We start from the raw sequence: 18,840 nt of genomic DNA, 5'->3' as shown, positions 1-18,840 counted from the left end.
AGAGCACAGATATATTCCATGAGAAAGAAAATGTATCTTATAAAAAAGAATTCCAAACAAATATGGACCCTACTGAAGCTTCAGGGCCACTGAGAGCCCTGGAATTATTGTAGTGTCATGAGGTATCACTTCCAGACCAGTGTTTAAACTACCCACCCAGCTATTTTTCTCTTTGAACTTTCTTTTCTAAAACATAGTGACGCTAGAGATCCATTTATTGAGCCCCTGTTATCTTCTGGGCAGAGGATGATCCTCCAGAGTCTTTCTTTACAATACAGTGGCTGTAGTCACAGTGCTGACACACAGGAAAACAGATATCAGGAAATGTGGTTCCCCTGGGGATTTTCTAAGAATGAGATGGAGAGAAGCATGTGTAAGGGTCTGTGTGAGTGTGAAGGCTATTGTGTCAGGCATGCTCAGTTAATGTCTTAAGGAGTTCCAGTCTGATTCTCATGGTGGGATTATCCACTCTCCTGCTATCTCTCTATTCCATTTATCACTTGACCTCTGCTCTAATCTACTGCCCACCAGCACCCTCAGAAAGCAGGTGCTTCTAGCCATGCTGGATTGGAGATTAACAGCTAAGGCAAAAGATGTGGGCAGAGGTTTGAAATTCTTTGTATATTTTAGGGTGGAAAGGGCTTTAAAGGCTCTCTGATCTTAAGGAGATTTGAGGCCCCAGCTGGGCCTCTGTGAATGTCTACTAAGGGAAATTCTTTTGTAATCTAGCTAAAACGGATGTATTAAAAAGTTGGTCTAGACTCTAGAGCAGTGACTTTCAACCGGTATGTGCCGTGAGGGATTCTTAGGTATGCTGTGAACATTTCTAAAGATCATTAATTTAATTATTTTTGAAAGAAGTTCAAAGCATAGTAAGTATATTCTTTTTTCGCTCTTCTTTTTTGATCAACGTAATTGTACCCCAGAAGTTTAGCTGTAGGTTCCAGGGTGCCATGACATTAAAAAGGTTGAAAAACACTGGTCTAGAGCATTATCTCAAATGTTAACAAGCTTATTTTGTAGTTAAGAAAGAAACCATGGGAGGCATTTTTAACCCTCCCATTGATGAAAGGTGTTAAGGGATTTAACACATGCAGATATGGGCACCACGCATAGTCAATGCTCATAAACAGTAACTCTTCAGTAATAGTAAGAAATTGATGCTAATTAAAAAATAATTACTTAAAAAGTTGCGATGCTTCACAAGTTATGTCTTAAGCCTCAGTATTTTTCCGAATGGCAATCTAGTAAGAGAGCTGGTTAAAGGAAATTTTGGGCTGAAATTATTGCTCTTGGAAAAACACAGACAACCCCTTCAGCAATAGTCATCTTCTACTTTACCCATGCCGACACACACTGGTGTAAGCGCTAAAAAGTGAGACAGACAATCCTACCCTACATTTCAAACGTTCAGAAAAAGTTAAGGTACCAATTCTATTGAAAACCCCTCCAGAATTCTGCATACTGTGCTTTCAAAGACCTCAAGTGTATAACATCTTTTCATCATATCAAACCCTAGCTTAATTAGAAATTGCTTTCAGCTGCTAGTAACAGAGCCCCCTAAATTAACCATGGCATAAACACATAAAGGTTTGTTCAAGAGATGTAGAGCTGGTATGGTGGATCTGTGGTCACTGGGGGCCCAAGATCCCTTTAACGTTTTGCTCCACTATATTTTTAGCACATGGCTTCCATTCTCACGGTTGCCTTGTGATGCAGTGGTGCTCCAGTCATTACATTCCTACTTCAAAAGGCGAAACTGGGGGTGGTGCCTGTGGCTCAATGGAGTAGAGTGCCGGCCCCATATGCCAGAGGTGGTGGATTCAAACCCAGCCCCAGCCAAAAACTGCAAAAAAAAAAAAAAAAGAAGTGTTACAGGTAAGCACATAGCCACACCCCAAAATACAGAAGGCCACAGACTCAAGTTATGGAATAAGAATTTTATTCTACTAACATCCACTGACAAGTGTGTTAGGTCTTATTTCCTTTAGCCATTGTCAGGTTCTTCCTTGGTCTTATGCTAGTTCAGTCTGTGACACAAAAAATGTGCGAAGGGAAGAAAAGTCTCCTGATACTGTTGTTAACAGGGAAATTCTCCGTGAACTACTAGTTTCAATGAATGAAGCTCCATGAGAAAATGATTGAGGAACTTCCTCCACAGAGAATTGAAGGTTAGCCTGGGGCAAGGTTGGTTACACTCTAAAAGTGAGAACCCCTGTGTCAGCCTCATCGTAATTTACAGGGGAGCGGCACACAGAGAACCACAAAGTAAAATCCAAAGAGGAGACTCTACCATGTTGATGAGGCCACATACCTCATCTCCAAAGGACATGTTGGTTAAACTTTCCCAGTTAGGGCTACTTCCTCTCACTTTATTCCTTCTTTTTCTCTTTCTACCAGGCCCTAAAGATTCAATCAGGTTTTTTACATTACTTCTACCTACAGCAAATTTCTTTCTTTAGATGTTCTCTCTTGCCTACAAGTAGTAGAACAATGGCTACATCAAGGCGTTTCTGAGGGCTGGGGGGAGTACCATCACCTCCTCCATCATTTTTTTCAGATGCAAACTCAATGATTTCTGAATTTTATGTAAAATGATTTGCAAATCTAGAGGTCCCACCCCTTTTTACTCATATTGCCAATCCTGAATCAGTCTATACAGATAGACTGGAAGAATCATTTCTTCGAAGTACGATATATGTTCTACCTTCTCTTCTTCTTGAATGCCCCAGGAATCCTAGAAATGGATCTTTTCATTTGAGAATCATATAGTCACATAGAGAAATAAGTAATAAAAATTAGAAAGATGAAGTCAAGTTCAAAATCATGTTTTTATAATGTCTTGAATTTAAAAAAACAAAATTAATCATCAAACTACCACATTCAACTTACATTTAGTGGGTATGATTATGTGTCAGATTCTGTACTAGGCTCTTGAAATTCATGAGAAGGCCTAGTGTGGGCTTGGCACCTGTAGCTCAAGTGGCTAAGGCACCAGCCACATATACCAGAGCTGGTGGGTTTGAATCCAGCCCAGGCCTGCCAAACAGCAATGACAACTACAACCAAAAAATGGCCAGGCATTATGGCAGCGACCTTTCTCAGCTACTTGGGAGGCTGAGGCAAGAGAATCACTTAGGCCCAGGAGTTGGAGGTTGCTGTGAGCTGTGATGCCACGGCACTCTACTACCGAGGGCGACAGCATGAGGCTCTGTCTAAAAAAAAATAAGAATAATAATAATAAAGAAGGCCTAGTTTGATGGTTTAGAATGTGGGCAGGCATAAGACAGTCCTAGTGTTAATCTTAACTCTGCCAACAATTAATTATCTGGCAATCTAGATCATCTTTCTGTCTCAATTTCATCATCTGAAAAATGGAGGTAGAAATAGTACCTATTTCATAGAGTTACAAAATTGAATGAGAAAAATGTGAAAATGCTTATCACATAATAAGCACTTGATTCATGGTGGCTGCTTTTGACACCCTCAACAGGTTTTACAGTTCAGAGTAAAAATATAGGTAAATAATTAACAGAAATCTGTTCTCAATAGTAGGCTAATAGAAGACTATGTGGAGCTTAGTGGACAAAAAAAAGAGGAAGTGTCCAGCTCTAGCAAAGATATCAGTAAAGAATTCTTAGAGGAAGTGATGGCTGAGCTCCATTTTGAGAGTTACGTCAGAATTTCCCAGATAGGGGATGAGATGGGAGTGGGTGGTAGAGAGAGCAAATAAAGGCACTGATGCACAAAATAGCCTATGAATATGGAGGAAACCATTAGCAATTCAGTATGACTAGAACATGGACTAGAATGAGAGGTGTGACCCAAGGAAAGCATATAGATCATGGAGAGCCAATGCCTTTCTAGTGAGATCGGTATTTACTCTGTAGAAAGAGGGATATGATTAAATGTCTTAGATTTGTGCTATGAAAACAACACTCTGGGAGCAATGTGACTGGATTAAAAAGTTTCAAAACCAGAAGCCAGCTAAACTAATTAGGCAGAAGGCAGTGGAAAGCAGATTCAAAATTCTCAAAGGAAAAGCTTTCAACCAAGAATCCTATGTCCATCAAACCTATCTTTCAAAAATGAAGGAGAAATACAGACTTTCCCAGATAAACAAAACCTGAGAGAATTTGTTGCTTACAGAGTTTTCTTATGAGAGATCCTAAGGAAAGTTTATTAGGCTGAAAGCAAGTGTCCCTAGATAGCAATTCAAACCCACACAAAAAGCCAGAGACTACCAGTAATCATGTAATTATAAAGAGAGTATAAATGCATATTTTTTTTTCTCTTTTCTTCTCTTAATTTAAAAATCAAGGGCGGCGCCTGTGGCTCAGTGAGTAGGGCGCCGGCCCCATATGCCGAGGGTGGCGGGTTCAAACCCAGCCCTGGCCAAACTGCAACCAAAAAATAGCCGGGCGTTGTGGCGGGCGCCTGTAGTCCCAGCTACTCCGGAGGCTGAGGCAAGAGAATCGCTTCAGCCCAGGAGTTGGAGGTTGCTGTGAGCTGTGTGACGCCACGGCACTCTACCCGAGGGCGGTACAGTGAGACTCTGTCTCTACAAAAAAAAAGAAAAAAAAAATCAATTATATACAATGATGTGTACATAAATATATTTGGGGGCTAAAACATGTACAAATATATTTGTTAATGATAGCATAAAGGAAGAAATTGGGAGCAAAATTATATTAGATGAAGGAAATGACACTAGATGGTAACTCAAATTCATGGAAACAAAAGAAGAGAACCAGATATGGTAAATAAGAAAGTTAATGTAATGAAAGCTGCAAATATACATTTGTTCACCTTTGTATTCTCAGCTTCTTTATAAGATGATAAATTATGTAAAATAATAATCACAATATTATGTTTGAGCTTGTATATAATATAGATGTGATACATGGATCATTATGATAGTTTTGAGATACACAAAAATCAAGAAATGTAAAATGTGCACAGATAGAAACAAATGAAGCCGTCCCAGCAACATCAATGAGCTGAGCAAGTTGAAATTTGCCTGGGTGAATCAGAAAGGACACTGTCAACTGTATTTCTTAGAAGTGAAATAATGGACCTTAATATAGTCTGTCTCAAAACTTTTGTAGTGACCTACATATGTACAACAGTAATACCACAAAAAGAAGAGGAAGAAAGTAGACCTATGTAGGAGTAATGTTTCTATATCTCACTGCAATTAAGTTAGTATAAATCTGAAGCAGATTATTTTTTTTTGAGACAAAGTCTTACTCTATCACCCTGAGTAGAGTAGGTAGAGTGCTGTGGCATCACAGCTCACAGCAACCCCAAACCCTTGGGCTCAAGTGATCATCTTGCCTTAGCCTCCCGAGTAGCTGGGACTACAGGTGCCCACCACTATACCCACCTAGTTTTTCTATTTTTAGTAGAGATGGAGTCTCGCTCTTGCTGAGGCTGGTCTTGAACTCCTCAGTTGAGGCAATGCACACGCCTCAGCCTCCCAGAGTACTAGGATTACAGGCATGAGCCACTGTGCCAGCCCAGCAGTTGTTTTTTTACTTTTTTAAGTTAAGATGTATTTGGTAACCCCTACATCAACCACTAAGGAAATAATCCAAGAAAATAATGTGAAAAAAATTATTTAAAAAACTAAAATATTCCTTGGGTAGCACCCATAGCTCAGTGGGTAGGGTGCCGGCCACATACACCAAGGCAGCCCGGGCCAGCTAAAACAACAATGACAAATGCAACAACAACAATAAAAACAAGTAGCTGGGCATTGTGGTGGGCACCTGTAGTCCCAGCTACTTGGGAGGCTGAGGCAAGAGAATCACTTAAGCCCAAGAGTCTGAGGTTGCTGTGTGTGATGCCATGACACTCTACTGAGCTCAGTAGAGTGCTGTGACATCACAGCTCACAGCAACCTCAAACTCTTGGGCTTTCCACAAGGAAAAGAAGACATGAACAGGGGTATAAACCAACTAGACCTCACAGATATCCGTAGAATGCTCCATCCAACAAAAGCAGAATACACATTCCTTTCAAGTGCACCTGGAAGCTTCTTCAAAATAATATGTTAGGCCACACACACATTTATTTAGTCTAAATAAATTAAAAACAATTGAAGTCATAAAAAGTATTTTTTATCACAATGAAATAAAGCTAGAAATCAATACTAGAAAGAAAATTGGAAAATTTACGTACATGTGAAAACTAAACAGCAAACTATTAAATAACTAATGGATCAAAGACAAGATCACAAGGGAAATTACAAAATACTTCAGTGTAAATGAAAATTAAAATATACTATGTCAGAACTTGTGGAATGCAGTGAAGGTAGTGCTTAGTGGGAAATATTTAGCTATAAATGCCTATATTTAAAAAACAATAAAAATCTCAAATCAATAACAAACTTCTGCTTCACTGCAAATCAAGAGCAAATTCAATCCAGAGCAAAAAAAAAAACAGAATAAATAATCCATTTTTAAAAATTTGGAAATCTGAAAAAGTTTGGTTCTTTGAGAAGATGAACAAAATTGATAAACTTTTTACTACAGGGTGTCCCAAAGTCACCATATGTAAGGAAAATAGAAAATTATAGCTAAATGTATCTTTATTTACAAAATACTCATTACAAAATTTCACAAAATATTTTCTACATGTTGACTACTTTTTATAAGTAAAAAATAGCAGATTTAAATTCCTACAGTCAGAAAGAGGAGACATTACCACCAACATTACAGAAATAAAAAGGATTATAAAGCAATACTACGATCAATTGTATGTCAATAAATTAAATAAAATGACAAAATCCTAGCAAAACACATGCTAGTGAAACTGAGTCAAGAAAAAATAAACAGTCTGAACAGACATACTCTTATAATAAGAATAGCCCGGGCTTAGAACTCACTGGTGAGTTCTGCCGATCCATTTAAAGAGGAATTAATATAATTTTTTGAAACCTCCTTTAAACCATAAACAAAACAGAATTAATACCAATTTTTCACAAGCTCCTCTGTAACATAGAACACTGCCTAACTCACTGCATGCATCCAGCATTACCCTTCTATAAAAACCAGACAAAAATTCACAAGAAAATTAAACTTCAGATCAGTATCTATTGTAAATATGGATGCAAAAACACTATCAAACCAAGTCCAGCAACATATAAAAAGAATTATACACTAAGTCCAAGTGGGATTTTTCCTAGAAATGCACAGATGGTTTAAGATTCAAAAATCAATTAATGTACTATATCAATAGAATAAACAAAAATTATATGATCATCTCAACAGATGCAGAAAAAGCATTTCGCAAAATCTAATACCATTTTACTTAAAAAAGTAAAGAAACTAGGAATAGAAATAAACTTTCTCAACTTTTTAAAGTGCATCTATGAAAAATCCACAGCTGAGAGAATACTCAGTGATGAAAGACTGAATTCCTTCCTTCTAGGATCAAAAACGAGATAAAAATTTCCACTCCTCACCACTCTATTCAGCATTGTACTGAAGATTCTAAGCAGGACAAATAAGAAAGAATAAATTAAATAAAAGTTATTCAGATTTGAAAGAAAGTAAAACTATCTCTGTGTATATGTATGATCTTTAATATGGATAATTCTAAAGAATAATAAAAAAATTTTTTAAACAAATAAATGACTTCAGCAAGATTGCAAGGTATAAGGTCAATGTATAAAAATCAATTGTGTTTTTATATACCTCAATGAACAATCTAAAAAATGATATTAGGAAAACAATTCCACTTATAATAGCACTAAAAAGAATAAAATTCTTAGAAATAAACTTAACAAAAGAAATGGAAAACTTCCAATCTGAAAACTCCAAAATATTGTTAAAAGAAATTAAATAATATCTAAAATGCAATAACTCACATTCCTGGATTGGAAGCCTTAATATTTTTAAGATGGCAATACTTCCCAAGTTATCTACATTTTCAGCACAATTCCTTTCAGAATACCACTGGCTTCTTTGTAGAAGCTGACAAGATGACTTTAAAAGTTAAAACTCATAGGACCTATAATAGTGAAAACATCTTGAAAAAGAACAACAAAGTTGTTACTACAAAGGAAGAGTAAGACAGTGTGATGTTAGCATAAGGATAGACACATAGATCAATGGAATAAAATGTAGACTTCAGAAACAAAACCATATATCTACGGCCAATTGATTTTTGACAAGTGCTAAGGCCATTAGACAGAAGAATAATAGTCTCTTCTGCAAATTGTGCTGGAAGGAATGGCTAGTCACATGCAGGAGAATGGAGTTGGACACCAACCTCACAATATACCCAAAAATTAACTCATAAATGATCAAACTCCTTAAGCATTAGAGCTAAAACTATAAAACTCTTAGATGAAAGTGCAGAAATAAATCTCTATGACCCTGCATTTAGCAATGGGTGCTTAGATATGAGCCCAAAAGAAAAATTAGACAAATGGGACTTCATCAAATTTGAAACTTTTCTACTTCAAGGTCATTAGCCAAGGTCTCAAGAAAGTGAGATTTCAAACCATGGAACAGGAGAAAATATCTGTAAGTCATATATTCTAGACTTGTGTCTAGAACGTGTAAAGGACTTATAGCTCAATTTTTAACAAGAAAAATGACCCAGAAGATAAGCAATGGACCTGATCAGGTATTTTTCCATAGAAAACATGCAAATGCCAAGAGGCACATGAAAAGATGCTCAGTATTAATAGTCATCAGGGAAATGAAAATAAAAACCACAATGAGGTATTTCTTCACACCTACTATGATGCTATAATCAAAATACAAAATAACAGTAAGTGTTGGCAAAATATGGAGAAATCAAACCTCTCAAATGCTGACAGTAAAAATGTTGATTAGGATAGCCACTTTGAAAAACAGTCTCCTGTTCCTCAAAAATTTAAATATGGAGTTATCATTTGACCCAGAATTCTCCTAGAATGACACTTAGGAGAAACAAAAATGTATTTCCACACAAAAACTATATGCGAATATTCACATCAGCATTATTCATGATAGCAAAACGGTAGAAACAACTAAAATTTCCATCAAGTGTTGAATAGACATATGAAAGGTTATAAAGTCGTTCAATGGAATATTATTTGGCCATAAAAATGAACGAAGTATTGAAACATACTACAACATAGATGAATCTTGAAAGCATTATGCTCAGTGGAAGAAGTTGCAAAAACCCACAAATCATGATTCCATTTATATGAAATGTCTCAAATAGGCAAGTTTATACAGATAGAAAGTCGGGTAATAACTGTATAGGTCTAGGTGAGATGGGTGAGAGGGTAGGGGGTAGAGGGATGGGGCGTCAGGGGCTAACAGTTTAAAGATATGAGATTTCTTTTTAGAGTGATGGCAATGTTGTAAAATTGATTTTGTTGACGGTAGCACAGTTCTGTGGATATAGTGAGATGTAGTTTAGCGATGGGGATATGCTCTGCCAAAGATATCATTAGGCAGTTTTGCTGTGTGAATATCATAGAGTGTACCTACACGTCTTATACTATGTTTTAGTATAGCCCACTGCACACCTGGGCCGTATGGTGTGGTCTATCGCTCCTGTGCTACAAATGTGTCAGCACATCACTTTACTGAACAGTGGAGTCAGCCATAACACAAAAGGAAGCATTTGAATACATGAACATAGCAGAGGTACAGTACAAATACAGTATTATAATTTCATGGGATTACTATCATACACGTGCTCCATCACGGATAGAAACATCCTCATCTGGCATATGATTGTACACTAAAGGGTCATCAAATTGTTAAGCAAAAAAGAGAGAAAAACCATTGCAATACTCCTGCCAAAGATAATAAGTTTAGGGTCCAGGAGTAGATTTAATTGCTCTTCAAGAGATCAAGATCAAGAAAACTTAGATCTTAGTGATTGACAGGTTGGAGGTCATTTCTTTAATAAGTGAGTTTTCAATTTTGCATTTACCAAGCTAGTACACTTAAAAAGTAAAGCTGAGAGGGCGGTACCTATGGCTCCAAGGAGTAGGGCACCGGCCCCATATAATGGAGGTAGCAGGTTCAAACCCAGCCCCGGCCAAAAAAAAAAAAAAGTAAAGCTGAGAATCAATTTTGTTCATGGTGAAAGGTGAGGGTTCAGTTTCAGTCTTCTACAGGTCGCCAGCCAGTTCACCCAGCACCATTTGCTAAACAGGGAGTCTTTCCCCCACTGAATATTTCTGATAGGTTTGTTGAAGCTCAAATGATGATAAGTAGCTGGGTTCATCTTTTGGTTCTCTATTCTGTTCCATAAATCTACCTCTCTGTTTTTTGTGCCAGTACCAGGCTGTTTTGATCACTATATTTATAGTATAGCCTGAAGTCTAGTAACGTGATACCTCCTGATTTGTTCTTATTTCTGAGTAATGTATTTGCTATTCAAGGTTTTTTTCTGATTCCATTTAAAACGAAGTACTATTTTTTCAAGTTCTTTAAAGTATGACAATGGTTCTTTAATAGGGATTGCATTAAATCTGTAGATTGCGTTGGGTAGTATGGACATTTTAACAGTGTTGATTCTTCCCAGCCATGAGCATGGTATATTCTTCCATTTGTTAACATCTTCAACTATTTCTTTCATAATTCTCTTTATGGAGATCTTTCACATCCTTTGTTAGGTAATTTCCCACGTATTTCATCTTCTTTGGCACTACTATAAAAGGAAAAGAGTCTTTGACTATATTTTCAGCTTGACTATTGTTGGTATATATAAAAGCTACTGATTTGTGTTAGTTTTGTATCCTGAGATGCTGCTGTATTCCTTGATCACATCTAAGAGTTTTGAAGTTGAGTCCCTGGGATTTTCCAGGTATAGGATCATATCATCAGTGAAGAGTGAGAGTTTGATCTCCTCTGACCCTATTTGGATACCCTTGATTGCCTTCTCTTGCCTGATTGTGATGGCTAACACTTCCATTACAATGTTTTCAATTTTACACCATTCAATATGATATTGGCTATGGGTTTGCTGGGAGAATATTTCATAAGGAGCACCCACCTGGGCAATGGAAGCAACACCAAAAATACATTACTGGGATCTGATCAAACTAAAAAGCTTTTGCACAGCCAAGAGCACAGTAAGTAAAGCAAACTGACAACCTTCAGAATGGGAGATTTTTGCAGGTTATGCTTCTGACAAAGGTCTGATAACAAGAATCTACAGAGAACTCAAACTAATCAACAGGAAAAGAACAAATAACCCCCATTTCTATGTGGGCAAGAGACTTGAACAAAAGCTTTTCCAATGAACATAGGAGCATGGCCTACAAACACATGAAAAAAATGCTCATCATCCTTAATCATCAGAGAAATGCAAATCAAAACCACTTTGAGATATCATCTAACTCCGGTAAGATTAGCCCACATCACAAAATCCCAAAACTATAGATGTTGTTATGAATTTGGAGAAAAGGGAACACTTCTACTGCTGGTGGGAATGCAAGCTAATACGACCTTTTTGGGAAGAAGTTTGGAGAACACTCAAGGAACTAAAAGTAGACCTACCATTCGATCCTGCAACTCCTCTACTACCCAGATGATCAAAAATTATTTTACAACAAAGACATTTGCGCCAGAATGTTTATTACAGCACAATTCATAATTGCCAAGACATGGAAACAGCCCAAGTGCCCATCGACCCATGAATGGATTAACAAATTGTGGTATATGTACAGCATGGAATACTATGCAGCCATAAAAAAGATGGAGACTTCACATCTTTTATGTTTACCTGGATGGAGCTGGAACATAATCTTCTTAGTAAAGTATCTCAAGAATGGGGAAAAAAGTATTCAATGTACTCAATACTACTATGAAATCAATATACAACCACCTACACACTCATACAAATGGCAAAACATAACTATAGTCCAGAAAGTAGAAGAGAAGAGGAGAGAGAGGGGAGGGGAAGGGGGACATGGGAGGAGAGAGGGTATTTGGGGGACCTCACCTAATGTGCATGATGCAATGGTACATTTCAAAACTATTAAGAAATGAGTATAATTTTGATGAATGTTACTTGAGTTCAATGTAAGGATTTCACACTGTATATCAAAGCAGAACCCTACACCCCATAAATGCATCAATGTACAAAGTTATGATTTAATAAAAAATAAAATAATAAAAAAGAAGTAAAGCTGAGGCCAGGTGCAGTGACTCATGCCTGCCTGGCACTCTGGGAGGCTGAGGTGGGTGGATTACCTGAGCTCACAAGTTCAAGACCAGCCTGAGCAAGAGTGAGACCCCCTCTCTAAACACAGCCGGCTGTTGTGGTGGGCACCTATAGTCCCTGCTACTCGGGAGGCCAAGTCAAGAGAATCACTGGAGCCCAAGAGTTTGAGGTGATGCCATGGCACTCTACCTAGGGTGACAAAGTAAGACTCTGTCTCCAAAAAAAAAAAAGAAGACAAAGAAGTAAAGCTGAATTAGGAGAATAAAAAGGAGTTTTGTTTCGTACATGTGGAATTTGACATGCTGGTAAGACCCAAGAATGGAAATGTCCGAAAACATTTGGACATATAAATATGAATTCAGAAAAACTCAGGCTAAGGTGGTGCCTGTGGCTCAAAAGAGTAGGGCACCGGCCCCATATGCCGGAGGTGGCAGGTTCAAACCCAGCCCCAATCAAAAACTGCAAAAAAAAAAAACTCAGGCTGGAAAGATAAATCGGGAATTCATCATGTGATCAGGTGTCAACTGATGCCATGTGAGGGCATGAGACTGCCCAGGAAGAGGAGGTCCAAGGACAGCATGTGGTGTTTGTTATAGAAAACATGGAAAATATGAAAGCGAAAGAAAGACATTTCCTCAAATTGCTACCACTTGAAAGATTTTTTGATAGCTACTTAATACCTTTTCTTCTCTTTGGGGGGGGTTTTTTCCTTCTTTTTAAACAGTTAAGTATACAATTTGGCATCCTGACATTTTTCACTTAATGGGTGTTTTTCCATGTTGTGACAAATTCTTTGCTCCAGAATCATCCCACAATCATTTTCCTCATGGGGTCCTGTTTCTGTCTCTCACCTGGAGGGTACATGGCAACTTCTTGCTCTTCTTCCTTCTTGTCATTCCTGATCACTGTCCCCACTGCCCTTCTCCAGGGTGGATCACAGAGGCCCCTTCCTTCATGAAAACCGTGTGGTTTCCAGCTAGAAATTCATGACGAGCTTCCAAGAGGAACTTCAGATTCCTACTTCCCTTGTCCCTCCGAATGCACATGGGAAACGTCCTTAAACCGTCTTAGATAACGTATCCGTGTGTGCTCCCTTTTGTCATTCTTTCTCACTTTCTCTTCAAGCCCATGTGAGCAGACTCACTTCCCATTTGATACTTCAGAGGAGGTAGAATGGAATCAGCTATGCCTCTGATATTGATAGAAACCGTCACAATCAAAACGCCAAAAATGTCTAACAAATCTAACTTCTAAGCATATGTGTGAAGTTAAGTAAAAATGCAGGCATTTATCAAATTAGTACCCAAGTCCTTAAACTAGAAATATGGAGCATAAGTTAATAATATTGAAACACTGCATCAGGCATTCTTGGCACTGGGTTATCACCAGCCAAGTTTAACTCTCAACAATAATGTATTTAATATCTAGACTTTTTAATCAATATTGAATAATGAAACAAATTCCCATAAAGAAAATAAACATGATTACAGATCATTATTTTTAGTTTGGTAGTTAAGTTTCACAAGCAAGATCTCAGTGATGAGAAAATATATGCAATGATTTCAGCAGATATTTAGTATATGGTGGCTTCTCAACAAAAGAACTATTTCTTTCCTTAGTATTCAAATTCAGATAATATTGATGGTTTACTGTGTATCACAAATCATGTTGGATATTTCTCAAATTCTCTCATTCTCTCATCTGCCTTCTAATTTTAACAAATGGGTACTGTTACCTATATTTAACAGGTAAAACCATTTTGTCTCAGAGAGGTTACGCAATTAGTTCAAGATCACACCTGGATCTTGGATTCATATCCTCTAAATCCACATCCAAAGGGCTATCCCGCCAGCACATATGTTCTTTCTTCAATTGTCTGTGCTGTTTATTGTCATTCAAATGCCCAAGATCCTCATCCTACCGTAGAATCTCCTTTTCTTTTATCCCCTCAGCAAAATCCTCAACGCACCAGTAGACCTTCTTAATCCTAATCCCTTCTCTAACTTGGTTCTCTGGACTACATCCACCATTTTCTAGCTGTCCTTTTTCACCTCTTCTTGACCTTGCCAATTTTACAAAAGGTTATCATGATAAAGTATATTTAAAGGTTAAAGATTAAACTCCTTGATGACTTAGGATCCACGATCAAACCACAAAGTTCACTCAACCTCATACAAACAAGTTAGAGTTAATGGTTCTTGGAACCAAAATAAATGACAAAGTCTTCCAAGCTGGGCCTTCCTGTGTGTATGTGCACAGTTCTGCATGCATGTATGTGTGTCTGAGAAAGAGAAAATTTCCTCTTAACTTCATGTGCACTATTTTCCAGATGAGAGATCTAGGGCTCAGGGCACATTCTTTCCTGTTGAGAGAGCTAGTAGATAACAGTCAGAAATTCAAGCCCAGAGCTGTCTACCTGTATGTGGTGCTCTTTACTCTACAACAGAGATCTTTATGGATCTGTCCACAAAGGGCTAAACCGTCACAGATTTTCACCAGCTCACAGCAAAATGAGAACATGATATTATAAACGCAAGGATCTGTGGTCTGTGGTCTGTGGTCTATATCAACATAAAAGCAGATTACTGGCAAGAATTCTTTTATTCTGAGTTTATTTCCTTTTTTGTGTTAAAGTTCTTTTTCTTTGTGAAATGATAAAAAAAATAGCTGGTAATATGTTTTTGATGGTTTGATGATAATGTTCTTACTTGATAAAATGAGAAGTAGGTAACCTTATATCAGCTATAAAGGCCCCTGTCTACATATTGTCCATATAGAAGGCCCAAATGAAATATTACCATGTTAATTGGGAATTAGAAGAGCTAGTTTGGGAGAGCTAGTTTCTACCCCTAGCTCAAATGTTCCATAAAGTAGCTCAACTCCACTAGGCCCTCTTTCCTCGTGTGCCTCCTGCTCAAGATCATGGCAGATTAGTCTGGCGACCTGTGCAGTCCTGACCACATGACAGACACATCTCAGGAGACAGTGGGCAGGATTTGCTGCCCCAGGAAACCCCCTAGGGGGAACCAGGAACCAGGAGAAACTGTCTGACCTTTTGGTGGGAAAGGAGTGGGGTGTCCAGCTGGGAATGTCCCCTCTTGGAGCTCTGTGCTAATGAAGAAGGGACTTTTTTTCACTTTACGTGAGGTCCTATTGAAGAGGTGGGAGTCACCTCTGCCTAATGCTGAACTCACACAGATCACATTGACTCATCCAGTACTTTTTACAAGGTACAACTGAGACCACAAAGAGACGTATTAGGGCGGCACCTGTGGCTCAGTGAGTAGGGTGCCAGCCCCATATACCAAGGGTGGCAGGTGCAAACCCAGCCCTGGCCAAAAAGCAACAAAAAAATTGCTGGGCGTTGTGGTGGGCGCCTGTAGTCCCAGCTGCTGGGGAGGCTGAGGCGAGAGAATCGCCTAAGCCCAGGAGTTGGAGATTGCCGTGAGTTGTGACACCACAGCACTCTACCCGAGGGCGGTACCATGAAACTCTGTCTCTACAAAAAATAAATAAATAAATAAATAAATAAATAAATAAAACAAAGAGACATATTACCCAGTCTTCAGAGCTATCAATGAACGGTGGTTGCTGATCAGGGAAAAGAAACCTAAACTACTGTTTAGTCAGTTGACTCATCTTTCCAGGAAGCAAAAGCAATGGAATTCAATTCATTTGATTTACAATTTACAATTCAGTTATTACAGATTCCCTTACTTCTCATTTGCTTATTGTTCCCGAATTTGTTCATTCTTTCAATGTGCATTATTTGTTCTACTTTTTCTCCAAGCAGAACAAGTGTACATAGCACTAAGCCCATGAATCAAAGCCTCTGTAAAAGGCTTTCAATTGCTTGATGAAACAAGAAATTGATAACACAAGAGAGAAAAATGATACTTACAACAGTAAATAAGAAATCAAAACTATATGTAAAGTTCCCTTTGAAAAACGATACAGGCAGTCCCTGAGTTACAAACATCTGACTTACATACAACTCGCACTGAAGAACAGAGGCTATTATGGGTGATAAAAGCCAACTTACATACAAATTCAACTAAAAAACAAACCTACACAGCCTATCTCATTGTAACCCGGGGTCTACCTGTACGTATTTTTTAAGTTACAGAAACATGTGTGATAATATATAAAATGACTAATTCTTTTTTTACTATAAATATGGGAAATAATATTTATTGAGAAAATTTTATGTTTAATTAGTTATACAAAGAGTCTCACCAATATTTGTAATATGACTAATTCTAAGCAATAGCCAGCAGCCAGATATTTTTTAATAAGAGACTTATTAAAGCAATTACTTGTCCAAACTGGTGCTACCAGAATTTTAGGAACGTGAGCAAGCAGAAATAGAGGTCTGTGACCTAATTTTGGCATTTCCCCATTTAAAAAACAACAAAGTGCATGAGTGTGAGAGAGAGAGAGATCTAAAATAAATCATAAGTTGACTCTGGCTGAATGTGCTTAGCTAACCTGGTGTCCTCTACACTCACTAAAAACTTCTTATTAATATTATTTATGACATTTCTTCCAGCTATGATGAACGAAAAAGGAAAATGGAAAAAGACTATCCAAAAAACACAGAAGAAGAATTTTCAGGAGTAAATGGCCAAATAGATGCTGCTGTAGAACTAAATGGTGAGTGTTTTCACCAAAAACTTGCTTTGTGGAAATTATAATAAGAAATATGGGCTCCGTTTCAACACAACGGAAAACGGGTTTCTAAGTGGGAGTCATCGGTTCCTATGGCGTCCTGGGTCCTTCCATAAGTTTAGCTAACCAAATTATCTAGTAGAAAAAAATAACTATAAAAGGTTTACATTGGGGCAGTGCCTGTGTCTCAAAGGAGTAGGGCACCGGCCCCATATACCAGAGGTGGTGGGTTCCAACCTAGCCCCAGCCAAAAAAAAAAAAAGGTTTCCATTATAGTTTTCTCTTTGCTGATGGAAAGTTTTAAAAGCATCACTTCCATCCATTAGTGAGTGAGACCATGAAGACCACCCAGGTCCAGACTGCCTTTTTCATCTTTAAAATACACATAGTCTGACCTTCTCAGGGCTGGTTCCCATGCTTATCACTCAGCTCCTGAAATTTAACACATAGCTAGGAAAATTGAGTTAAACTGGGTTGAGTAAATTTAATTGGACCTTTTGTATCAGTCAGCACACTGTTCTTGAGTATGTGGCACAGAGTTAGACTCTGTTCAGAAATGCAAAGACAATTGCAAACACAGCGTCTGCTCTCCCGGAATGGTGTCTTTGGGAGATGTTATCCGACACAGATTAATTGCTGGAAAAGAGACAGTCTATAATTTAGTTTTGAAGTACGCAGTAATTGCAAGAAAAAAAAATCAAAATTGGCAAGCAGTTGAAAATTTCACAGTGGCGCTTTGGATGGGTTAAAATGTTGGGTAGAGGCTTGACCAGGGAAAGAAGGAGGGTTTCTGGGAGGAGAGCCTGAACAGAAGCAAAAAGCAGAAGTAGGCGCGGCGTGTGGGAGGACGTCAGGGAGAAGGCCTTGCTCCGACGGGGATAAAGAGGAAGATAGGAAATGATTGGGAATGTACAGGTGTCAAGTTCTGAGGCCTGGCTGAGCCCCACAGGAGACAAGCCATCACCTGACTGATTCCCTGTTCCCCGTTGGTGCCACTTCAAGAAAGTCATTCTACGATTACAAACCCTCCCATGTATAGGTGTGGCAGTCATGTTCCATAACCACAGTTTCAAATTTATCTCTTGTAGGCTACATTTACTTCTTTTCGGGACCGAAAGCATACAAGTATGATACAGAGAAGGAAGATGTGGTCAGTGTGGTGAAATCCAGCTCCTGGATTGGTTGCTAATAGACAAGTCTGGTCTTTCCCAAGGGACAAAGATGACTGCAAGCAGCTTGTGGCTGGATCTTAAGGACTAAAGCAGAATGTAGGATAGAGATGGCCTTCAAATGGAAGGGCAGTTTCGAGTTCCTTGAAAATAAATTTTTTCATAGTTGTATATTCAGAATTTCGATCCAAATAAGAAATTCCTATATGGCTGACTTTACACAAAATCAGAGTTGACACAATGCACTCGTCGGTTAAACACCATTACTTTTTTCTTACCTAATGTACCCAAGTAAATTGATCAGTCTGGTTTTTATTTCCAGGAAGAGCCCTACTTTTGGATTCCATTACCTATATTATAATTCTTTTAATAGGAAATGCCCTTACCATACAAATTATAATTATTCTTTACAAGCAATAGCTTTTGTGACCATCGTTTGTTATGATGAAAATAAATTTACCCATTTTTACTTTTGTGAACAAAATCCTGCGTGAAGTTTGTTTCCTGTTTGTTTGTATAGCTCTGTGTCACTCACTGATCTCTGAAGTATACTTAGGTAGTACTCTATACAAATCCATTTTCACCCTAGACAACAGGTAAGCACTTTGCAATAGAAAAACTTTTTAACAAAAGCCAATAAAAAATGTTATAGTAGAACAGTTTCTCATTTCTCTTTTCCATTAATCTTTACTAGTTTCCATAACTATATGTGGTGATAAATTCTGTGTTTTTATAGAAAATTTAAACCATTAGATAGTATCATGAGTACAGAGACCCAGAAGAAACGACAACAACCATTATTCACTCACTGTCCTAC

The 18,840-nt window shown here is 38.0% G+C and overlaps 1 protein-coding gene across 1 annotated transcript in view; it reads left to right on the top strand.

The window, feature by feature from the left end:
• Positions 1 to 18,495, top strand: part of MMP20 (matrix metallopeptidase 20) — a 58,261-nt gene extending 39,766 nt beyond the window's left edge. The window contains exons 9-10 of the mRNA XM_053561628.1: positions 16,736 to 16,839; positions 17,943 to 18,495. Of these exons, the coding sequence (XP_053417603.1) occupies positions 16,736 to 16,839; positions 17,943 to 18,043 (205 nt within the window). The 3' untranslated portion in view covers positions 18,044 to 18,495. The remainder of the gene's footprint in view (positions 1 to 16,735; positions 16,840 to 17,942) is intronic.
• Positions 18,496 to 18,840: the final 345 nt, after the last annotated feature.

Source organism: Nycticebus coucang, chromosome 14 (genome assembly GCF_027406575.1).
Source record: "Nycticebus coucang isolate mNycCou1 chromosome 14, mNycCou1.pri, whole genome shotgun sequence".
NCBI classification, from domain to species: Eukaryota; Metazoa; Chordata; class Mammalia; order Primates; family Lorisidae; genus Nycticebus; species Nycticebus coucang.
Note: the sequence above shows the minus strand (reverse complement) of the source record. Positions and strands in the feature narration are given on the sequence as shown.